The sequence below is a fragment of the Ambystoma mexicanum genome, chromosome 9 (assembly GCF_040938575.1).
Source record: "Ambystoma mexicanum isolate Mex_15411 chromosome 9, UKY_AmexF1_1, whole genome shotgun sequence".
Lineage (NCBI taxonomy): Eukaryota > Metazoa > Chordata > Amphibia > Caudata > Ambystomatidae > Ambystoma > Ambystoma mexicanum.
Window position 1 is genome coordinate 970,601,089 of NC_090931.1, and position 25,905 is coordinate 970,626,993.

The following is a 25,905-nucleotide window of genomic DNA, read 5'->3' on the forward strand; positions in this document are numbered from 1 at the left end:
TTACACTGTACCGCCAGTGTTGCTGGTCATTGTAGTAAGTATACAATACTAGGGCGAGCAGCTAACGCAGTCTTGCATGTTTAAGAGAAACCGGTGTGTTATAAACATCGGGAACCCTTTGGCTACTCATGTCCGTGTTTACACGAATAGCGTGTAACAGGTAAATTCAGCAGGCATCATGCTTACAGCGCCATAGATCTAGATAGGTCTAGACTCACCTTCCACAAAAGCCATAATCTGTGCGTTCCGATTTAGGGTCTTATGGATACGCCTTGTTCCAAATAGTATCGGCTAAGTCCGTACTTTAAAGGGGACGTCAGAGGCACGTGAGGGATATCACGTGTGTGTATGCACCACTGTTTTGTGCATCTCAACTTTTGCATTCAATTTCTTTGCAAGGGACCTGATCTTTTATGTTAAAGAGAAAAAATGTGGCAGCGGCAGTCTATGAACATTCTCGAATTTTAGTGAATCACAGCACCTCCGGCCAACTTTGGTGTTGGTCCGGCGGAGTGCACCTGTGTAGTGCATACTGGGAGATGTAGTGCATAAGTCTGGTCTGTGTACTAATAACAACAGATATAGTGGGTGAAGCGGAATCATGTCGAGCAGTTGTATTATACAGGGCAAGGGAGTAGATCTGATTGCCAATTAGACCAACCCACCTGTATTGTTCGTGTTCGGTACATGCAAAGTAACAGAAGCGAAAAGTGACCAAGCCTTAACGGCCGTGTATTGTGTGTCATCACGCAATGTTACAGAAAAATGTAGCAGGAACAGTTTTATGAACATTCTCGAATTTTCGTAAGTCAAAACACCTACGGCCGACTTTAGTGTTGGTCCGACGGAGTACACCTGTTTAGTGCATACTGGGAAGTGTAGTGCACCAGTGTAGTCTGTGTATCAATAACAACAGATATGACGAGTGAAACTACATCATGGCAAACAGGTGTATTATACATTGTAACAAAGCCTTAACGCCCGTGTGTTATGTGTTATTTGCAAGATTTACAGAAATTTGTTCCATTCAACAGCAATGTTTAAGCCATTTTTTACAGAGTTAGTTTCATAAATCCAGCGTTGCTCACACTTGATTAGAGTTAAATTACGGTCACCACCTCTTATCGCTTGTTTCACGGTTTGTAAGACGCACCACAGCATCTCTGTTGGTTTATGCTGTTTTTGCACATAATGTGCCACCAGTGGTTTATTTTCTATTCGGTTTTTTATGCATGACTTATGTTCACAAATGCGCTGTCTGACTTGCCTTTTTGTTTTTCCAATGTATGCTAGATTGCAGGGGCAGAGGATGACATATACTGCCCAAGTGGTGGCACAGTTAGTAAATTCACGTAAGGGAATGACTCGAGTGCCTAAGGTGATATTCTTCATGTTTTTAGTTTGTGGGCAAACTGAACATTTGCCACACTTAAAATGTCCTGTAACTGGGGGGAGACCCCATAGTGTGTTCTGAGTAGATTGTGATATTTTAGCGCCTGGGTGAGTATGTACCAGGCTGTCTTTGAGATTTTTTTTGTCTTTTAAAGGCAAAACGAGGCTTTACTGGGTTGAAATCTTCTGTTTTTAGCATATCCCAGTGTTTCAGAATGGTTTTCCTCAAACGTGCACTTATAGGGCTATACGTGCTTACACAAGTAATTCTGTTTAGAGTGGTTTTCTGTACTGGGTTAAGACAATTTTCCCTATTCATATGTTGTGCTCTCTTATAGGCGCTTTGAATAGTTTGTTTTGGATAGCCTCGCTCTCTCAGTCTGATTTTGAGAGCTTGTCCATGTGTTTTGTAATCTGATATATGCGAGCAGTTTCTGCGAATGCGCAGAAATTGCCCGAAAGGGAGGCCCTCTTTTAGACTTTTAGGGTGGAAACTTGAGTATTTCAAAAGTGTGTTCCTATCCGTCGGTTTTTTATAGAGGACAGTTTCTAGTTTCCCTTCGTCTGTTTTAATAATCTCTAAATCTAGGAAAGAGACTTTCAGGTTATTGTGTTCAACCGTAAACTGGATGCACTGGTTTTGAAGGTTAAGCCAGGCATGGAAGTCTATCAGGGATGACACAGTGCCTCGCCATAGCATGAACACGTCGTCAATGTATCTGTACCATGCAATGATGTTGGATTTAAACGGGTTACTGCAGTTGTAGATGAATTTAATTTCAAAATCATCCATGTATAGATTTGCAAGGTCGGGCGCAAAAGTGGCACCCATACTAGTTCCTTGTAGCTGGTTATAGAAAGTAGTTTCATACAAGAAATAATGTTCTCTCAATGCCAAACGTATGCATTCTAATATGAAAGCTGTTGGAACTTTTGTCAGAGTGGTTGTACGTAAATTCAGATATTTTTGCATTACTGTAAGACAGTCTTGTTGGGGTATGCTCGTATAAAGAGCCACCACATCTAGAGTGACCAGTATGTCATCTCGAGTAGTTTGGATGTCTGCGATGATTTTAATCATGCTCGTGGTATCTTTTATGTATGATTGCATCTTGTTCACGAAAGGTCGCAAAAACCAATCTGCATACATCGAGAGGGGTTCTAAAATAGAGTTAATAGCTGCTACAAAATCAGACTGAGAGAGCGAGGCTATCCAAAACAAACTATTCAAAGAGCCTATAAGAGAGCACAACATATGAATAGGGAAAATTGTCTTAACCCAGTACAGAAAACCACTCTAAACAGAATTACTTGTGTAAGCACGTATAGCCCTATAAGTGCACGTTTGAGGAAAACCATTCTGAAACACTGGGATATGCTAAAAACAGAAGATTTCAACCCAGTAAAGCCTCGTTTTGCCTTTAAAAGACAAAAAAATCTCAAAGACAGCCTGGTACATACTCACCCAGGCGCTAAAATATCACAATCTACTCAGAACACACTATGGGGTCTCCCCCCAGTTACAGGACATTTTAAGTGTGGCAAATGTTCAGTTTGCCCACAAACTAAAAACATGAAGAATATCACCTTAGGCACTCGAGTCATTCCCTTACGTGAATTTACTAACTGTGCCACCACTTGGGCAGTATATGTCATCCTCTGCCCCTGCAATCTAGCATACATTGGAAAAACAAAAAGGCAAGTCAGACAGCGCATTTGTGAACATAAGTCATGCATAAAAAACCGAATAGAAAATAAACCACTGGTGGCACATTATGTGCAAAAACAGCATAAACCAACAGAGATGCTGTGGTGCGTCTTACAAACCGTGAAACAAGCGATAAGAGGTGGTGACCGTAATTTAACTCTAATCAAGTGTGAGCAACGCTGGATTTATGAAACTAACTCTGTAAAAAATGGCTTAAACATTGCTGTTGAATGGAACAAATTTCTGTAAATCTTGCAAATAACACATAACACACGGGCGTTAAGGCTTTGTTACAATGTATAATACACCTGTTTGCCATGATGTAGTTTCACTCGTCATATCTGTTGTTATTGATACACAGACTACACTGGTGCACTACACTTCCCAGTATGCACTAAACAGGTGTACTCCGTCGGACCAACACTAAAGTCGGCCGTAGGTGTTTTGACTTACGAAAATTCGAGAATGTTCATAAAACTGTTCCTGCTACATTTTTCTGTAACATTGCGTGATGACACACAATACACGGCCGTTAAGGCTTGGTCACTTTTCGCTTCTGTTACTTTGCATGTACCGAACACGAACAATACAGGTGGGTTGGTCTAATTGGCAATCAGATCTACTCCCTTGCCCTGTATAATACAACTTCTCGACATGATTCCGCTTCACCCACTATATCTGTTATTAGTACACAGACCAGACTTATGCACTACATCTCCCAGTATGCACTACACAGGTGCACTCCGCCGGACCAACACCAAAGTTGGCCGGAGGTGCTGTGATTCACTAAAATTCGAGAATGTTCATAGACTGCCGCTGCCACATTTTTTCTCTTTAACATAAAAGATCAGGTCCCTTGCAAAGAAATTGAATGCAAAAGTTGAGATGCACAAAACAGTGGTGCATACACACACGTGATATCCCTCACGTGCCTCTGACGTCCCCTTTAAAGTACGGACTTAGCCGATACTATTTGGAACAAGGCGTATCCATAAGACCCTAAATCGGAACGCACAGATTATGGCTTTTGTGGAAGGTGAGTCTAGACCTATCTAGATCTATGGCGCTGTAAGCATGATGCCTGCTGAATTTACCTGTTACACGCTATTCGTGTAAACACGGACATGAGTAGCCAAAGGGTTCCCGATGTTTATAACACACCGGTTTCTCTTAAATATGCAAGACTGCGTTAGCTGCTCGCCCTAGTATTGTATACTTACTACAATGACCAGCAACACTGGCGGTACAGTGTAAATAATTTTGGCTGTTGGGCCAATAGTTGTGGTCTGCCCAGAACACACATGTCTAGTATGCACAGATATACAAACCGTTATAGCTAGGTTTTGATCTGTTACATACTAGTAAGCTCTAATTGTTGATGCTATATTTTTACAGCCAGAGCGCTATATCAATAAACGGAAGAATATCACCATTACCGCTAATCGAGCCAAGTGAAGCCCTCTTAGCCCATCAGCGTATCAAGACCGTATCATGAAAGGTAACTATTATAAACTACCGGTACCTATTAATTAATAATTAATTAATATATAATAAATAATGAAGAACAAAAATAGGCGTCTAACTGATCATTGTCCGTATGTTTTACAGACACTTTACATGACGCGAAATGGATGGTATTCCTGTAGGAACCCATTTGAATTTATTTGAATTCATCGACACTTACCATCAGACCCCAAGAAATTGAGCTTCTTTCAGGTTAGTCCAAGTCACTGTAGCTCCAAGACTGGTAGTCTACACCCTCTTTTAAGAACTGGTTAACAATGTGTCCTTATTTATATAACAACCTTTTATGTATCCTTCTCTATATATCCTAATCCAGATGTTTAACTAATGGGAAAGTATTTACTACGAAAAAATCAATCCGCTCCTGTCCTGAAGACGGCCATTATCTACACCCCGACCAACGGCACCAGAGAGAGTCCCGTATGAGTCACAAAGGCCGAAACATATGTCGACGTGTTATGAGGAATGTGTGTATTAGCCGATTCCTACCTCTCATATTGAACAATTTATAATAGGATAGCTGGCGTGTATCAAATACCCCTGAGCTACCCTATATCTATGCAAGTTATCTGAAACAAGAGTGATTAATAAATTAAACATACAATATTAGGTTATTCACTCAGTTTATAAACCTTTGAGGTATACATCAGCAGTTGGGAGACCACAATATATGTTGACTCTCCCTTGCAAGTACACATACACACTTCAACAGTAGGATATACTGTGTTTCCCGTTATCTTCCACTATGGTTTTGACCTTTTTGAAAGGTCTGGTGCACTTTCATTAGCCAGATTGTAAGTGATTAGCACAGTTTGTTTTTATATTGCTTTAGGTGTTGTTTTTTAGACTAATGTTTTTTATATTAATTCTGAGAATAATAAACTGAAAACTGTAAAATAACTTACATATGTGAATGAGGGTTGGTTTCTATAATCTCAAAACTATATGAGGTTTCCTTGGACATAATCTTGTTCGACTCAGGGTCCTGAGGTAGGGGTAGGCGACCTATCACCCTCTGCTGTTTACGTATAAGTCTCCCTTAGATAGTGCCGCCCCCTCGATAACAAAAAACCTGGGAGTACCCATTCTTATAACATTGTATTCCTGTTAGCCAAGAGCACACCTTTGGATAAGTAATTATGGATAATTAAAAGATAGTTAATGGGGTGCCGGGGACAAAAACAACCTTGACACTGGGTTGTGTTAACAAATGTAAAACCAACAGATGTCCACACACTTGTGGAACTCTCCCATCCCCTGCACACCCTATTGTTATTGTAAGCACAATCAATATGTAAGTTCTCGTGATATTTCTTCACACTGTTATTTTAAAAAAAATCACTTATGACCCAATTTTATGTAAACAACTGGTTTGGGTTTTACTTCAGTTATACATATGTTTTTTCACTTTCATACAACAAAGTTTCAATTCATTGTTCATTGGTTACAATTCTTGTTCTTGATACCAAAAGAAATACTGATTCATAGAAAATCACATAAATTAGTTTGATCAAATTCCAATTTTTCAATGGTCATTTATGGGTAAACAAATGTCACATTCCTCACATATGTACAAGAGTTAATAAATCATATGCAATCTTGGAAAATGCTAATGTATAACACTACGCATTTCGGAGTGTTTGTCCCCCTTCAGGAGTTGTTCACCATCTTCTCTTTTCTTTTTGATTGATCTACAATGTGTAATTAATAACATTTTAGTTTACATATGTCATTTCAATAATTTATCTGTCATGTTCAATTAATTAGTAATAATCACCTGGATGACCAAATCTTCCACTACTGTAATCTTCCACTTTAAATCAATGATGCTATTTTTATGCCAACAGGTTTCCATATTCAGTGCTGTCAAGCCTAAAAACAATAAAATGAGCCTATTGTAAAAATATATACGTGCAAAAGCTGCACATAAACCAAGGTTAATGCTAATCATATACGAGAAATGGGTAGTCACTAAGTATAAGTATCTAATCCTGCTGTGGGGAAGAGTTAAGATTTTTACCTTGGTGTGTGCAAGATAAATCCTTGTGTTGTGATCCACAAAAGGTGGTTGCTAATTCTTAAATTCCTGGGCTGTTCTGGCAGCTCTTCAAAAGTTGGAGGCTGAGTTAGCCCTTATATCCCATCTGTGAAGAAAATTAGGTTTTAGGGTGATGGATGCAAGAAGTTATCCAATGTCCTTAAAAGCGAGAGCAGAATTCTTACCATCATACACAAAATGGGGCTTGGACCGATGGCATTCAGTCACTGGTAAATTCAATTTGTTGCAGTAATTCACTTGTGGTGTATGGTCTATGGGAACAAGATCCCAAGTAAGTAAAGATCAATGTCAACAATTAGTTTTGCCTAGTGCCTCTAATACGCTTAACTGGATCAAGTCCAGTCATGTTGCTTAGTTATCTCTTACCGGTAACCATCCGAATGGTGTCACCAGATGTTTCTAGATAGCCGCAAAGATCGCGGTATATACAAAATGGCTACTATTTATGTTGTGACATCATCACACGCCAGTGTGATGACGTCACAATGTTGTTGCGTGTGCACACGGAACATTATGGCGTTAGCTAACGTAGCGTCATGGTCCCGTATGGAGGCCTTTCTCAAATGTGTGCAATATTAACAGTATCAACTATATTAAATTCAAAAACTGGGATGTGACTTTCTTTCAAGTGTCCAAATCTGGACTAGTACCAGAAAGGTAAATACTCAAGGTTATTATTTATTTTTTATTTTTTTTATTTATTTGTTTTTGGCACAAAGAGCCTTTACAAATATTTCGAACAGTCATATATTCAAATTTATAACAACATATACAATCAACGTCTTCCCTTTTACAAATACATATTGAACTTAAAAATAAATAAAATTGTCTCATAAAACGAAACAACATATCTTCATTTTCCATGATGTCTTCGTATAAGATGTGCATGATTTTATACAGCTTATTCATTGATTATTTCAAAGAAAACATCTTATCTCAAATTGCAGATGTATGCAAGTAACTTGAACCTAATCCTCTAACTCAAATTCAGCCAGATGTTCTTGAATAACTGTGAGAAATCGGACTAATGCGAGTATTAGTCTGTCTGTTACCCCACATACATTGGGACCACAGTAGGTCACTAGATGATAACAACCCAGTATTGTAGAACTTGCCCAAAATGATTTGCCTCAAATTCTCAAAGTGACCACAGTGAATTACTAAATGTTTTAGTGTTTCAGAACTTTGCTTATCACCACAGAATCTACAACCATGTATGTAGATTAGCCACACGTTGTTTATTGGTCCAATGCCTCGTTCTGTCTTTGGTATGAAATAGGTTTAACTTAAATCTCATCTACAGAATTTTTGCGTTAGGGCAAGGAAATAATACCAAGTATTGAAGACGAGGGAGTTGTTTGTGAAAAAACCTTGCTTGCTCTCCATAGGATTTATACTTTCCATTCAGCTCAATTAAGTTGGCCCAATCCCATTGGAATTTCTTTTTCTTTACCACACCTGGCCTTTCATATAGTTCATTTTGTTCCATTGCTATCAAGTGTAAGAGCACTTCTTGACAAAATGCTTAATTGACAATGGATATTCGTGTAACACCATTCTACCAAAATCATCGTATAACGAATTCGGGGGAGGACATAACATTTTCCCATAATTTAACTTTCGACACCAACATTTTGTTGCCAGGAGTTGAGTCCTAATTCATGTAAAATCAATGAGTTTGATAATGATTTCGGGAGGCCTAATACTGCTTTCCAGATTTTACCTTGAAGCTTATTCAATATTTCTGTTGGGTCCAATATACATAGGTCAAGTCCAAACAATATTATTGGTTTCAACTTTAGCATATAAAATTCAATAGTAGGTGAAAGAGAATTTTGAGTATTTGTGATATGATTTTCATTTGTGATATAAGATGAATTACTTTCATGTTTAATGTGCTGTTCCACATTGCCAAAGAGTTAACATTGCATAGATATTTTTTTTGACATTTTTTTTTTATTGAATTTTAGCTGATGTAAATCCAACTTTTTTCAATTTCCAAGTTACAGATTAAAAGAATCAAATTTTTCAATTTACAAGAAAATCAAATTACTTACAAACGATAAAATTCTTGAATAACAACTGGTGATGTTTTCATATACTAGATCATGATCATGATCATCATATATTGCTGCATTCATGTCGTTTTACACTTATAACTTTTTTCACAGGCATGGTTATCACAGTCGCTCAGTTATTGATGCATTTAACAATTATTTATCATGTGTCTATGTAACAATCATTTTCTTTCAAGTGTAAGGCATTAAGAAAATTTACCGTTGCTATTCTTATGCTCATGTTTGTAGAGCCTAAAATCACTGCCCATCTAAATTTTGGCATTACATTACCAATTGGGAGCTCGTTTCTCAAAGTACTTGTTTCTTAAAATGACTAAAGCTGTGTGTTCTATAATGAGATGTTAATAAATGGAGCATTTAATGCTGGTTCAGATTTGAGACCATTTTATCCCTCAGAATATTTTCAAGCTTCACTTTTGGCTTGTCAAATGGGTTAAACCGCTCAGCATGTGCATGTACTTTATGTATAACGGTAGCTTCTTGCGTGTTTGCCGGCTTTTAAGGATTCCAGTTGTTGGCGCTCGTCTTTTCTTTTCCCATTTCTTTCCTTCGATAAATGTCTTCCTGGTCTTTTTTCTTCCCTTGTAAGAAAATGAGAATCAACCTCCAAATCCTCTACTTTCTTTACGTCATCACCTGATTCAGAATACGTAGTTGAGGATGCATTGCTGCTGTTAGATTCGTCCGCAACAGGCTCATTTTCCAAGCACTCGTTGAAGACTATTTTCTCAGTTTCATTTCCCTCGATATAGAGGAACGCGTCGTCAATTAAATCATGTCTCATCCATCTCATTAATGAATGTGTTATTTCCGTCTCCCCAGCCGCTAAATTCAGGGTTATTGTGATTGTCCTTGAATCGCTAACCATAGTTCTGTGCTCCATCTCAATGTTTCCGTATTCAATGTTCCTTAAAAACGGCCTTGACCCATCCGGTTTCCTTTTCGAGCTGGTTTTAATATTTTTAGATTTTTTTTTTTTTTTCTCTCATTTGCTTTTTTTGTCAGTCAGCATGGTTTTTATCCCCTTGATGGGGTCACACTTTTCTTCTCTGGGTTAATTTTCTCATCACATGGTCTAAAATGTCTCTGGAACACTGAATATGTGCTGTCATCCCCTTTTAGGTTTGTCTTTTTGTTCTTGATGACTTTTTTGAATTGATGATCCATTGACCATATTCACTCTTTGCAGTCGACCCAGGCCATAGCACTATTTTTCCTTGTGTCGGGCCCAGCATCTTTGATTCTGTTTGTTTGTCAACGATTTGTGTATTCAGACAGTTTTTTGGGTTTTCTCCCTTTCCCCGACTCTGACCTCTTCTTGCCCCTTTTTGCAGTTATTTGATGTCTGCTTTCCATTTCTATTCCCTGAGTGGTTGTTCCTATAATTTCTCCTTTGAGAAGCATGCTCACCGACATTGTAGGTAATATTGGAGAAGGGGGGCCCTTCCACCTCAAATCTGTTGTCTATAGCAGAATGTTCATTACCTAGTTCAGTGGTTCTTTGAAGATCCTGTTCATTTCTTTCTACCAATTTTCTCAACCAAGGGATCAAGTCTAACAATGCATGTGTTGTGATGTTCTTTTCCTCTTGGTTGCCACTGGCCAAGTCGCTTATTCTCCTTTGCCAGTTGGCCGACGTTTCTGCCTCATAGTTTAAGGGCTCATCTACTTTTGAAGTGAATGTTTCAAGGTGAACTAGTTTTGAGTGAAGTAAGGGGAACAATGTTGTATTGTCTCTTTCACATTCTCGTTTATTGTTTCGTAGAGCTTGGTGTAGGGAGCTAAAGAAATTGCAAGTGCTGCCATCACATTGTTATGAATTTGAATTCCCGCGGCCATTCACAGATTATTTTTCTGTTGGTTGGTGGGCAGTTTCCTCTAGTTCGTTATAACAAGTCCCGGGCTGCGATTTACGAGGAGACATTTTTACTGTGTCATTGGTGTCAATACCCGTGGATAGTACATGTTCCGCACTGCTCTTCTGATGTCATCGCCTTAACGTGTCCTTTATTAAGATGGATGATCCTGTTTCTTTAGTTGTCGTTTGAATATCATGTCTCCCATTTTGGGTATTGAGGTCGTCCACATCTGATTCTTGTCTCTCTTTCCAGTATCGAACTCTGGGGGTGGCCTAATTTTCTGACTTCCTTGTCTGGCTTTCTCACCGCTTGCACTAGACACCAGTGTAATTTTTTCTCTAGGCACAACTAACTGGTCATCTTTTATCGGATACATTTCACTTGTAGTTCGAATGTTATGGCCAGGTTGCATAACAAGCAGGCTATTTTCATTTGAGTTATTTGGTACTTTTAGGCTTTGAGTTTTGCCTGTTATGCTTTGATGTTTGTATGTTGTTCGGGTGTCTCTTTTCATCTTTTTTATGTTTGTCACCATTCCAGTTCCCGTATTTCGTTTGCTATTAACGTTTCATGCAGATTTATGCTCAGTTTTTTGTTTTTTTTCCAACCAAAGGAGTAGGCATTTGGTGATCAGTTTCTTGTTTATGCGATGTGAAAACATTGAGTGTTCCTGAATGCGAAGCCCCACAATCTTTAGGTTCGTCGATATCGAGATTTGGGAAGGCTCATTGCTTTGCAAGGTTTCTTCATTCCATATCTCTCCATCGTTGCCATACCAATGGTATATAAGGCGCTATATAAATGCAAAATAACATAACATAAAGTCAATCTCCTCTTGTGACTGCAGCTGATCAGGTTGCCAATCGTGATTGCCCAAAGGCTTTCCATTTGGAGATTAATTTGTGACGATTTAATCTCGTGGTACATTTTGGTCCACGCATTCCACGTGGTCCACATAAACAAGATGTCCCATGCTGTGATCTACCTGCTTTCCAAATGATTCAGCTGTCTTAAGCTTTTCGTGTGTGCCGAGAATTAAAACTGGCATTTTGGTCCATGGAGTCAATGCCAGGCTGCTATCACCTGCAGGCCCATATATAACTGGTGCCTCTACGCAATCATCATGTAACAAAACTTGTCCATTCAATTTTATGTGTTCTCTTGTTGTTGGATTGCGTTCATGTTGACATTCATACTCCTCATCCTCGCCAATTATGGTAGTTAACAATTTTGACGTAGGCGAGATGAAATTAATACTGTTGACGTGATCGTGTTCCACTGCCACACCCGCTTCTGCTGCGGTCTCGTAGCTTTCATGTTGATCCTGATTGGAGATCTTTTTTAAGGAGCCTTGGTTTGATAAGCTTTGTTTGGAGGTCGGGTTGCAACCCTTTATAGGTGCTTCAGCCTTTTCGTGCAGGCGAGTCCCGGTGTTCATTCCCGCTGTTCCCACTTCAATTGCTATGGAGACATTGCACTGCAAGGATTCGGAGCACTCGCTTATCAGATTTGTTGGTACCGACTGATGAAGGAACTGAGAAGGTCTCCCTGTGAATAAAACCCTGGCTCTTTAACCACAGGGATGTGTGCACAAACATGTGTTACCAAGTGAGTGCCCAACTGCTCAGACCCTGCCAGGGTTCTACTAGAGTCTGTAAGAGACCCAATCTCTTATCAATTCAGCGTCTGTTACGTTAAGACTGTATTGGCTCTGGGACATAAGTACTTTCTCGACATTTCACCTTGCTAGTGCGCAAGCTGTCATCAGTGACATTTTGCGCATGCAAGTCCATGCAAGTGTCAATTGTAGATGCACTTGCTGAACGCCATTGGATGCCTTGGTTGCTACAACGTTTCACTGGCTGCGACAATGGCATTGGAAGGCATGAAGGAAGCAGTGCGTGCATGGGCTTCTTTCACTGCTCATGTCGACTTCCAAGACTCATCTTGGCTCTTGTGTTTGGGCGGTGCACGCCTTCTGCCTCCATTTTGCTTGGAATCGTCCTGGAGTCAGGCTAGACTCTTCTCTTCTCTCCCGGAGTGTAGGTCCAATCTTCCGTCAATATCAATCTGTATGCACAAGTGTTTTGGCATGCAACAGACGGGGCTTTGGTCTGCTCTCAGTCTCCCATAGAGGACTCAAGACTCTGCTGACACTGCGCCGCTCCGCGGGTCAACAGGGTTTTTGATGAGAATGCCCTGCCTTCAATAGAGCGGGCCAATAGACTGTCAAAACGCTGATGAAGCAAAAGTGAAAAGATCAGTTCTGCTTCCAAAACTCCTCAAGTTTGCTAACATTGTCCACAGAGGTAGGGATTGTTAAATGTGCTGTGCATACTAATCCTACTATCCCAGTAGCGGTTGGAAATTATGCTGCAGATAGGACGGTGAAAGAAGCTGCATATTTGCCATACCGAGAACCCCCAGAAATGGAAACTCTTGTCCTAGCAGGTACAGTTGCCAGCTATGTAAACTCTAGTCCCTTTTGCTTCAAATTCTAGAAATCCAGGGAAAAGCACCCAAGGCGGGGAACGGGAGTTCTGGGCAAAGAGAGGCGGGGTGGCACATGTAAACCAAGAATGTGGAAATGTGTGGCAAAAGTATATTAGATATCTGACACAAGAAGCCAGAAGAACCTGTTATGATACACACTTGCACATTTTTCTCTGTGTTTTATTGGCAATGGCATGGTGAGCTGATCCGGCTGAAGGTACAGCTGCGCTTCTCTATGTATTTTGGACCTGTGTATATGATGCCTACAGACAATTGCCTCCAGCCTGGGCGTGGCCTGTTCATGTTATTCCTGAGGACCACTTGATACTTGCATGCCTGATGCTCAAAGCCACATCTGTGCCCCATTTGTCCTCTCTGCCCCTTGCGTCCCCTGTATTATCACACATGGACACCCCATAACTTTGATCTTGGAAAGGAGGGACTATCGTGCCGGGCAAATTGGTCGAATTACCTCTCTGCGTCATCTTCAAAAGCTCTAATGGACATTCCCGAGCAATATTGTTTATTCAGTTGAATTGAGACTTGTTTTCCTCCCTCCTGGCACCTGGTGTCCAAGCTGCTGGGACACTGACTCCAGGTGACCCAGTATTGAAGCATAGATATATTCCCGTCCTCCTAACCGCTATGGAGGGAGGCATCTGTCGGAAGATGGGGAGTACCTGCTGTACATTTGAGCCTCCTAATGATTTCGGAGAATGAGACCCTGACCCAATCGTCGCCTTTCACATGCTTAGTGTGGTCATGAAGAACGAGGCAAGAATCACAAATGACCTATGGTTGGGCTCTTATTTATTTATTTTTTTTCTTGGGTGCCGTCTTGGTTGAACTTAGCTGTCAAGATGTTAATGCTAATTTTTATCAGGTACTGAAAGCAGCTGCCTTGATGACTGTGACTCTGTCCAAAGCCAGAACCACTACCATTTCATATCACATGGGTACTCGGGACTGAAGCTGTCTTGGTTCCTCCACCAAGGTGGGAGGATTGTCTGGAGCAGCAGGTAGATTGCGGAAATGGTGGGGGGATGAGTTGGGTTTGTTTAGCGGAGCAGTATGCCCATATTGGGGCCAATGTGAGAGATGATTGTAGGGTTTTTTCCCCCCAAGAAGATGGTTTCAAAGAACAAGAACTTGGTTGTCACACCTCGGATGCCTCGGAAAACCATGTACCTGCATCAGACCCAACATGCGCCCAACAAGACAGGCAAACACAGGTCTTTTCCAGCTGTTTGGCTGGAGAAATGTCGTTCCTTTGCTGCTCCATTCCTTCGGCATTGGAGGTTGCCCTGGAGAAGGACTACGGTGGCTGGTGGTTGCCACAAGACTTCTGTTTCCTCAATTCTTCCCCATGACACGTGTTTATTTCCACCAATGAACGCCCAGAGCCTCGTTTTCAACATCGATTCATAAGCCTTGTCAACCAGCCGACCGATGCTTCTGTTTGAAGTTAGCTCCCAGCTTGAAGTTCCGTCTTCAGTTCCTTGTGCTTGCCTCACCTGTTATTGGATTCCCCATTTACCGAACTCCGCTTTGCTACATGGACTGCTGCTGTTGCGCTTCTTGGTCTGCCTGACACTGTGTACTGAATTCCGCTTTGCTACACGGACTGGTACTGTTACATGTCTTGGTTTACCTGACATTCTGTGTACAGAATCCGAAACTGCTGTATCCTTCTACCACCACCCGGATTGCTTTCTCCTGCTACCAGACTGCAGGACAATGTATCCAACCTATGTGTACACGAGAACGCTCTGCATCCAGTGCACCTCCCCAATCCTTGTGCCGCCCATGTCGGTTTCTCCCGTACTAACCTTCCCATTTCTTATTATCTCCTGTCGTTGTGGTTCTCCTTATCCACAGCCTCCTCACGCACACACTCACTTACTACACCGGTAAGAACCTCCTTGTTGCATATAATTGTCTGTAATACTGCTGTATACTACGGATAACATAGTCAACTTCCTTTCTCCTTTTGTAGGGTTTAATCACATCGGTTACCATATAGCTGGGAGGGGAACTATTGGCCCATGTGAATACATTGCACTACAGTCTTCTGCCATCTACAACTTATTGACCTGTGGGTTCTTTTCTTTCCAGCTGGTTCCATGGCAGTGTGCTTTCCCCACTCTTTAGGTGATCGGTCACTCTGTCTTTCTGTTCTCAGATCAGCAAAGGGGTATATCATTCACCGGATCAGTGATTAATATTGGTTTATTAGTTAAAGTATTAACTAAAGGGGGAATGTTGGGGAAAGGTCCCATTGAGAAAGAGGGGTTCATGTTGCACGCACATTATTAATGACTGGTGAAATGGCGAAGTTGGCCGATGTTGCAGTTTTACATGTATTTAGCATAGTTAATGATGATGGGATATGTGTACTTTCAGTGTTACTTTGTGTTGGAATTGATGCATTTTAGATTTGCTTGCACGCAGCAAGATAAATGTCAAAACAACCAATGAAATATAAATGCAATATGGGTATGGTGTGCCAAGAAGCACTTAGAAAATGGGCAACAAGGAGCTTCATAAGGCGCATAAGAATAAGGAGATACTCATGAAGCGGACATCATAGTTTTAAAAACTTGCATGCACTGGGGGGTGGGCTAGTGGAATCTAGGTTTCAGCACAGTTTGGGGTGCATGGTGAAAATGTACCGATCTGTATGCTGTGTGCTTTTTCATAGTTTGGCCAGGCTCTGCAGCCATGGTTTGCAAGGTGAACTCTGTGCGACTGGGAAAACTGTTTTGCAGGGTTGGAGGCTGAGGAAAGGCAGTGAGTAGTTGTAATATTATCAGATGGTCAGTTACAGCCAGGCTGGGTTTTTAGGATTTAGGATTATTGCGGCAAGGATTATGAAGTACATGTGCCTTTTATTTATTGTCCAGATAAGTCCAGCCATCTGTTTGTGCTGAGTAAAAAACCTGGGGTGAAGAGGCACCTAAGGGTAGTGTTGACAAATACTTTATGGGTTTCGATTATTTTGTCAGATAGTGTACGTAGGACATACCTATTGAATTGGTAGTTGTTTAGATTATAATGAAATAAGGACACCAGCAAGTCTGGGTGGGCGTAAGTTATCACCAATTCAAAGCTAACCTGTTTATTCTCCCCCTTCCCATATTGTTTAAGTGTCCTTGTAAACTATGTGCATTCACGTCTCGGTTAGAAGGTCCCAGGCCAGCTGGAACTTGTAATGAATTATGTTTCTGTTTAAATGCGTAACTGTGATGTCGCAATCTAAGAAAATTCCTTTTTTGTTTGCTCGTCCTTGCTTCCATGCTCAACATCGACCTCATCAAGCATAATGCACATTTTCTCTCAGATAGCAAGATTATTTGTTGCACTTATTTTGTCTCCTTCCCTAAAGATAAGCAATCGAAAACCTGTTTTGCTCAAGCGTTTGTCTTAATTCAGTAGCCTTTCAGCAGGAATTGTTGTTGAAGGGGCCATTGCCTTTTTTATCGTGAAAGCTGTGGCCTCATTAGGGCGTCTTTTGTCCAGGTGAGGTTTTAAAGTTTATTTAGAGGATTAAAATGTTCAGCACTAGCCCATGACATTCCATGTGACACTGTACCTCCCAAGGACAAGGAATGACAATTCTGTTTCTATGGGTGCTTTTTGTAGATCACCAGTTGTTTGGGAATTATGGGGAGGGGAGGATTTATCCAAATAACGACAGTCACATTGGAGCTTCCATTATGCAAAGTCGGAATTAAAACCCAAGAATACATTTTTTCTGAATCTCTCTATACACCAACCAATAATCATATGATGTTTTTATAACATAGACCCATCGGTTTATAGGTTGATGTCAGCAGTGTTTCCCTTCGCTTGGCAGATCATTGGATCACATGACTGAGGGGCAGGTAAGGCTGCAACAGGGTATTCAAGTAGTTCTGCCTTCTCTCAGGATCTTTTAGAAGAGAGAGCTATCTGGATGGCCATTAAGGCTTTTGTTTCCCCTGAACTGGAAGCATATTCATGTCCTGTGACTAATGGGTGAATATCGGAATATTAGTATTTGATGCCCCCATCACAAATGTATATTATGATAGTCCCTAAACAAGAGAATGTAGAAACTGAAAAAAATTACAATTGTATATAGTTGGGTGTTGACCAGCGAATGTCTTTGAAACAGAGGGCTTATAAGTAACAGACTACAAGAGTGATGCTAGAGTTGTTTGATGGTACTTGAAACTTTGAGGTTAAAAATGCTCCGTAATGTTGTGTATATTTCCTTCCCTCACTGAACAGCCAAATATTGTTTCCTATCTCAATGGGTCAGCAGTATAGTAGGGAGGAAAAAGGAGTCATGGGAAACCTAGGCCACATTTGAAAATAAAAGCCCTAGTCACCTGCTACTCTCTTCCACACTCCCTTGGGTTCTTGCTCTCCCACCACACCACAAATGAGCAAACAAATAACTGGCCTCCTATCATCTTCCTCCACCACCTTTTAGGTTCTTCCTCCCTCTTCCAACCGCAAGCTTACCAAAACTATTTAGCCAACTACCAATCTTGCCCACATTTGTCTTTCATCTCAGCACAATATTCCTTGCCTTCTTGCACCCTTTAACAAATTCTGAATGCATTGTGTCTCTTCCACCAGAACAGAAATCTAACGGTCCCTTTCCACCCTGTGACAAAATCAGCCAGAGTAAAGAGATGAGTGTTTGCTAAACCGCCTTCTCTGCCCCACACTACTATTAAACCAGCATTGATCGCAATCATAAAGGTGAAAAAGGCACAGTCCAACAGTTATACCAACTCCTTGTTTGGGTGCGTGGGCCCAAGGGCAAGCTATCCTCATTAGGAGGAATATGAGCTGACAATAGTAACAACCGAAGCAGCTTTAGTACAATGGTTCCAAAATATAAGAATGTCCAATGAAGGTTCTAGATAAATGCAATGCAGAACTGTGATGGCAAAGGGCACTCTGTGCTGATAAGAGACTTGGCAGCAATGTCATAGTTTTATGGATATGTTTTTGGAAGCTATAGAAGGGGGGTTTAAAAAGTAAATATGGTCTGTTGAAATAGACCCAGGCTTCTTTAAAATACCTTAGGTCTTGTGTTTGGATGCTTGATGGCATTGAGCTTGGGGGCCTCTAGGTGCTTTCGCTGCAGTAGAAGTTTAGTCATGTCTCCCCACATTGTGTGGGCTCCTGTTGGGTCGAGTTAGCGTTCGGGATGGTTAAGTTGATTACTTCCAACGGTCCAGGACAGTGGTCGAGTCTGCGTCAAGACAATGCTTCTGCTGGATCAAGTTGGTGTTCAAGACAGGTGCCTTAAAGGTTTCCAGCAACTCATGTTGGCATGCGAATCAGTTGCCCCGTCTTGCAAGGGTATGGATGCAGGTCCGCAGGAATGGGTTGAGCCGGCGCCTGGTTGCCCAAAGTGTAGCAAATGGTTTGAAGGCTCGTAGAGTGTCAAAAACAGCACTGCAGGTCCTGTTGCAGATCTAAGTGGAGTGTGGCCTAGCCAGATTGCAGACTTCTCTAGTCTGAAGCTGCTTCTGGACATCTGGGTTGCTGGGAGGACAAATAAAGGGGGGGGGGGGAGGGACGAAGTTGTAGACGGCTTTCGCAAAAACCAAGATGGCAGGGACCCTTCTCTCAGCCTCCCTTTCTAGTCTGGCTACTCTAAGTCCACCCCCTTCCCATGTCTGCTGACTTCAAAGGCACTCCAGTGGGCAGCAACCTGGCATGAGTGTGGCTTTGCAGTTTGTCCCTTTGAAGCACCAGTCCCCCCGGAGGTCTCCTGGGGAGGGTTTTCCCCCTTCCATCCATCCAGAATGAGTGCAGGTGAGATACCTTGGGCAGCGACCCTCCTGGGCCTGCTTTTACTTGTTAAGCATTGATTTTGTGCCCCCATCTGACACGTGCCCCTCGCAATCCATGGCACCAGCCTTTTCCCTGTCCCTCCCTCCTCCCAGCCCACGCCGGACCCTGATTGGTGAAAGGCAGCAATGACTGCACCGTGTATCCACCAGCTACTCCCTGCACGCTCATTTCCATCCAGAGCGAGTGCAGGTGAGATAACTTGGGCAGCGACGCTCCTGGGCCTGCTTTTACTTGTTAAGCATTGTTTTTGTGCCCCCATCCGACCCGTGCCCCTCGCAATCCACAGCACCAGCCTTTTCCCTGTCCCGTCCCACCTCCCAGCCCAACCCCGGACCCTGATTGGCTGTTTCCTGGCCATTACTGACCTTCCATGGGCAGCCCTCTGCCCAGCAGCCCCTGCGGCTAAGGCCCCCCGAGGAAAAGGGCGACTCCTACATTGGCGGCTCCAAGACGTGTCTGCAGGTGTCCGCAGGAGAAGCCAATGAAGCCAGCAGACACCATCAAAACTGTAAGTGTGGCATGGGTGGGGTGTAGAGCAGTTACTCTATTCCAGAAAGCCCCTGCCACTCTACCTTACATTTCCATAGACTTACACCATGCATAACGTAGAAAGATTTGTGACCACCAGCCTAATCTATTCATGGCGGGACTGTAAATTTAGCCTTGCATCACATAGTAACATACTTGCCAATGTTAAAAAGTGCCACACCTAGAGAGTAAAGTAGATTGGCATGCGTCACGTTTGGACGGATGTAACAATTGTTAGCTATAGCCTGCGTCGCATTTAGATAGAAATGTGAATGTTGGCTTGTGCCACACTTAGATGGAATTCTTAGCTTTAGCCTACGTCGCAACTAGCAAGAAATGTGAATGTTAGTTTGTGCCACACTTAGATGGAATTCTTAGCTTTAGCCTGCGTCGCATCTAGATAGAAATGTGAATGTTAGCATGCGCCACCCTTGGGTGAAACTGTGAATGATACCAAATGCCACACTCGGATGGAATTGTGATCACTAGCCTGCCTCACATCTAGATAGGATATTGAAGATTAGCAAGTACCACAGTTAGATGGAATAGTGAATGATAGCAAGCATCACACCTAGACATAACTGCAAGGACAGCAATGCCAATTAACCAATCCACTAACAATTTCACTCCTCCGCATACACCTCTTAAACTCTAACCAAACAAAACCACAAGCCTATAACGCACCAATCCGCAAAACTTCACTACACTGCAACAACAAAACAAACCACACATAGACTTGCACAACAGCATACAACGACTACCGACCGTTAAACGCCCCAAGCCAACGGACCCACCGGGCTGCACTTTTTCAGCTTGTCCCACTAACTCACCCCCCGTCCCCTTTTTTCCCTTTTTCAGAGCCGCCAGAGCGCCAGGGGACCACTCCGGTGGTGATAGTGCGCGGTACAAATATCCTTTAACATTAACATACCAATGAAAGCAACGTCCTGGCCATAGTCGTACATGGTAGTGGTGGAGCCATCCAAGAAGTGATGGCTTATAAACATCATCCCTGTCATAGCTGAAGCCCAGACTTTCTGAGATGACACGTGTACGATATCTAATTATTGTGGCTGTATATTTGTGTGACCCTATCAGCCACCATGCCGCAACCAGGCATGGCTTGCATTTAAAGATTAACATGCCACAAGGTACAAAATTCTGTGTTGAACCCAGGGTGCTGAAGATTAAAAATCCACCTCCCATCACTTTGTGTTCCGCAGCTGTCAAGAATGCACACTGTGCCACTACATGACTGGTGTTGAGGGTGTCAGTAGACCATTGCAGCAAAGGCACATATGTGCACTATCATTCTGGCATGGAGCCTTTATGAAATGGACGGGAGTTCCAATTAGCACACCTCTTTCAGAAACTGAATTACCTGTATCCTATAATTTATTGAAAATCAAAAATGTTTGAGCTATCCTGCGCTCACCAGATAGCATTCTGTGTCACACAGCATTCTGTCACACACATTATCCACATTGCTGCAGGACTGGCACAGTGACTGACTTCTAGTAAACTTGGTGCTGTACTTGGGAACAGGTCTGGTGCAGTGATGATACAATGCATAGAGGAAAGCTGGTGCACCCGAACCTCCCATGTTCTAATCGTCAGAGAAGACGAAGGAAGACGAAGGAAGCGATGGTTCGCTGCTGAGATGCAGCCGTGAGTAATCATTTTAGTAGTTAAATCATTGAACAGCTGAGTTTGGAATAAGCAGTTTCTTAAACTGCTACTGCTTCCAATGGAAGCTATACACAAAAAGAGGACATATCTTCCTATCCTCTTCCCAATAAGCTTTGAAGCCATTTGAATGAGCCGAAGAAGAACAAACTAAATACTCTGAGCATGGACTTAGGTTGCAAAATAATGGAATTTAACAAAAGGACACCATCACGTCAGACGATTCTTTTTAACCCACCATGATTTCGTGTGGGCAACACGAAAGAATAGCTATTCGGAGAAACTCTGGGCGTTTCCTAAATGTACAGCACACAGACCAAGGAGGTCGTTTTTAATATTTAAAGAAACCTTGTAAGGCATTTATTCAACTGGTTTCAAGGCTGGACAGTGGATGATGTACTACTAGCTATCTTCCAAAAGTATCAAGAGGACAAGATGTTTCAACAACAGAAACCCTGTTAGATGCCCTATTCTTTAAATTCTACATTTGTCCCGATTTAGGGGAAGTCGCAGCAACCTTTTTTTCACGGGTTTGTGGTTTCTTTTTCTTGTCACTTTCATTTTTGTATGTCACATTGTATATCATTCAAGGCTGCATGCAGAAAACTCCCATGACCCACAGCACAGTGTGAACCTACTAAATCTACGTCTGCCTGCTTCTCCCACACACCTTTTCCCAGTTTGCCCTGTTCTGCTCTGGTCCATTGCCCTAGTTTTTTGGCCTTTACACGTTGGTGTTGTTCAACAGTGGTTCTCCCCCACAATCCCTAGTCCTGTAATGTTGTTGGTTTTATTGTTGAGAACTTACAGATGAGATGGCAGAGTGTACAAAGTACAGCGTGGTAGTGGGACAAGTAATTCCCCGAAAACAACGAGACTACCTGGAGGATTGAACAAACTGTTGCTTTCCAGCCTTCAGATGCTCACAAAAACACAACTTGTGCACTCAACCTGACATGGTGGTACTTCCACCTGAATTCACCCACTCTAGTCTCTCCATTTTGTCGATAAACGTAAGAGCCTCTGACTTGTTCCCAAATACAATGTCAGTCAACGCGGCGCATGCTACTGGAATTCTTCTTACTTCCTTGGCACCTCAAAACCGGCAATTTACCCTTTCACCATTTGTGTAAAAATTCAGTAGCCTGTAAAATGTTTGCAAATTGAACATAACTTGCTCTGTCACTTTTTACTCGACCGATCCGTATGTATCATATGCAGAAGAATGTAACTTGTTGACAAATGCTTTTTCCTTTCTCTAACCTGAGGAAGATCAACCTACTTTAATGCAGCAATATTGAGAAGCTGCAGATTTACAATTGTCTGCTCTTTGCAAAAAAAACGACGTAGCAGATAACCCAACAAGATTGTCTAAAATTAAAAGATTTTGATAGAGCTCTGTTTGGGCATAAAAAATTCCGCCAAACTGCGGATTATTTACTAAAATGCCCCTCTCACAAACTCAGAAACCAAATACTGAGGTTCCGTCTGAATCTTTGGCCGACCAAACAAATTTTGGTAAGAAGGGGAATCATTAAGTTGGATGAATCATTTTGCCGATTTTGTAATGATAAACTATCTAAAGAAAGTTTGAAACATCTATTAATAGAATGTGCGGCTTTAAAAATGCAGAGAAAAGACATTATTGATAAATTAACGAGACATCACTATATAAGCCGCTCAAATGATGAACTATGGAATGAGCTATTCGCGACTCCAAAAATCACAGTAAGAATAGCCACTATTCAATTCCTAAATAAGCTTCTATGTCCAATTTGTCCAAGTAAGTAATCGATTGCTCTCTTTGTTCTGATTATAAGATCATTCATGTAAGTCATATGTGTTATTGTTCGATGTTTTAATTGGTTACTTGGCATACTTTGCCTTTTTACTGTATGTTTTTTTTTAATATTTTGTATAAAAGTCATTTTGTTTGAAAGGTTAATTTAATTAGCCAAACCAAACCAAATAAAAAAAAAAAAAAAAGACGTAGCGATTTAATTTTGCTTGTTTTTGTTTTTTCTAAATGTTTGTTACAGTAAAAAGCCAATAAAGACAGAATTGCAGACAGTGGGAGCCTTGGGTTGAAGAACATCTAAAAATTGAATGCAGCTTTTGTTTACTTTTGAATGACAAACTGAACAGTCCAATCTCAATTTATCCCCACAGGTGCAGGAGAACTCACCTGGCCATAGAGCTGGTTTGGAACCATTCTTTGATTTTATTGTCTCTATTAATGGATCACGATTGGTAAGTTTCTGCACTTAGTGTATGTAATGGTTTGAGATGTACTACTGTATTTGGTGCTCCCACCATCCTTGGCTTTTTGTGGGCGACTCTCTCCTCCCCCACCCTCTCTAGCTCTGGTTACCCCTTCACCTCCCTGATTGGTTCTGGGTACGCTCCTCTGTACCTGGTTGGCTCTGGGTGCCCTTTTTGACTGTGGCTGGTTCTAGATAGCCCGCCTCCCTTGACAGGTTCATGGCTACCCCGCCCTTGATTATTTCTGTGTCGCCACTCTTCTCGGTTCTGGATGCCCCACCCTCTCACCTGTCTCCCAGGTTAGTCATGTTCTGTTTTGACTTCACTTGTTATTTTTTTATTCCAAAGTATCACTTTTTCGAAATAAAAGTCCATCAGTCATGGGATCCAACCACCATTTATGTTCTATACAATGGGTTTGTTCACACCGCATATTTTCTGCCCTCTTCAGTAAAATACGAATGCATTGTTACTGAACAAACTGCTCCAAAGAGTGTCTTTGGCCCTCATTACGACCCTGGCGGAGATCATGGTGCAATTTGCACCATGGAGCATGGCGGTAAGCTGCCAGCACCGCCATGGGGGTTGGCGGATTTACCGCCCCATTCCGAGGTTGGCGGGGCGGTAAATCCCCATTCCCCATTTTGCCCTTCCCCATTCCCATTTTTGCCCCATAGGGTATAATGGGAGTGGGGAAGGAGTTAATTACGCCACCGTAAATTACGGTGGCGTAATTAACAACAAGGTCCCGTAGCGCCATGGATTTTTCCGCCCGGAAAAATCAGGCGTAAAAGGCTCCATGGCGCTACGGAATCTCGTAGTAAGGCGGAAGGGTACGCCATGATTTACGCTGGCGTAAACCCTCTCCGCCAGGGTCGTAATGAGGGCCTTTGTCCGTTACATTTGGTGGTATTGTATTCCTTATAAAACATGGCCACACACGGTCATCCCCTTTTAATAACTACCCACTTGCTTATTCTAATGTAAGAGCTCTTCCAGTTGCTGACCCATATACTCACTTAGATTGTTTGGATTGACAAAAAACATAATATGTAGCTTTAAGCAATTTAATAAAATACAGCTAAAAAGAGTTTTTGTGCTTTTAAATAAGTACTGACGTGCAAATAGTCTCGCTCTTCTGTGTTTTAACTCCAGTAGTGCACAAATAAACATTTTAACTCCAGTAGTGCACAAATAAACATACTGCCATAAACCGTTGTGTATCAATTAATGGCTGTAAGTCTCCCAGAAAGCTATTTAGCAAGAAACCAATTGAAACAGCTTGTAATGGCTTTAATTGCTGCAGTGACAGTTGGGATTCTGTTCTAATACTGGCAAGCAGCAGAGCTTGTGAAGTCACTGAACTGTAATACATTATTACAGAGCAATAGTGATGTCCCAACTGCTTTGTAATAAGAAAATAATTTACAGGCTTTTATAGAGGCATTGTGGGCTGCCTTTTTGTTTTATATACGTCTTAAACCCCATCTATGCTACGGTGTGAGTTTAAAAAAAAAAAAAAGTGAAGCATGAAAAGACCTTCTACCTGAAATGTGAGAGAAGATTAGGCCATGTCAGCTAAGCCACACATGCTACAGCTATAAGTCAGACGCTTCTCTGGAGCAAAAAGCACGCTTTTGAGTTAAATTGAATGCCCACAAAGCACGCTTTTAAGTAAAATTGAATGCCCACAACTAGAGGTGAGCTTGCAGGGATGGCTACTGTTCATCGCTGTGGTATATGTGGTTTAAAAAATAAAACTCATCTTAACTGATAGTACGCACTTATATATTTTTTTTCATTGAAAGTCTTTGTAATTTGTACAACCCATTATGTTAAATCTTCTTTTGGGTTATCATCCCACTTCCATGCAGACGATCCCTAAATATTTGTTTTTATTTTCGTCTTTTAGTGAGTCACTTCACACTAACATCTCAGCCTGGCTTCTTGCCGTCCAATCATGGATGACTGATCATTTTCTCTCAACGCTTCGAAAACGGAAATCCTTTTCTTCTTTCTTCCCTTCTGCCATTTCCCTACCTCTTCCTCCCCCTTCCATTTCCCCCGCCCTTCCTTTGCTTTTCTTTGATCCTACAGGTCGTAACTTGGGGATTATTTTCAACTCCTCCCTTTTAGTTTACTCCTTAGATTGTTGCTATGTTTAAATGATGCCATTTCCAGCTCTTTAATATTTGTAAGGCCTTGCCCATCTTGTCCTTGAATGCTACTAGGCTTCTCCTAACTCTTGGTTTCTCCCGACTTGTTTACTGTTCTTCTCTCATTATTGGTCCCTCCTCCTGTCGTCTTGTCCCACTGCGCTTCATCTTTAATTCTTCTATTCATACTTTCTGCCTGCTTGCCCCTTGGTATTGATCATCTCTCTGCTCTCTATCCTGGCTTACATTTTGTAATCGCATACTGTTCACTGTTTCATCAACGTTTACAAAAGCACCCACA

The 25,905-nt window shown here is 41.7% G+C and overlaps 1 protein-coding gene across 2 annotated transcripts in view; it reads left to right on the forward strand.

The window, feature by feature from the left end:
* Nucleotides 1-25,905, forward strand: part of GORASP2 (golgi reassembly stacking protein 2) — a 547,667-nt gene that overhangs the window by 23,451 nt on the left and 498,311 nt on the right. For both annotated transcript variants that reach the window (XM_069616189.1, XM_069616190.1), the window contains exon 2: nt 23,356-23,436. In XM_069616189.1, coding sequence (XP_069472290.1) covers nt 23,356-23,436 — 81 coding nt within the window. The remainder of the gene's footprint in view (nt 1-23,355; nt 23,437-25,905) is intronic.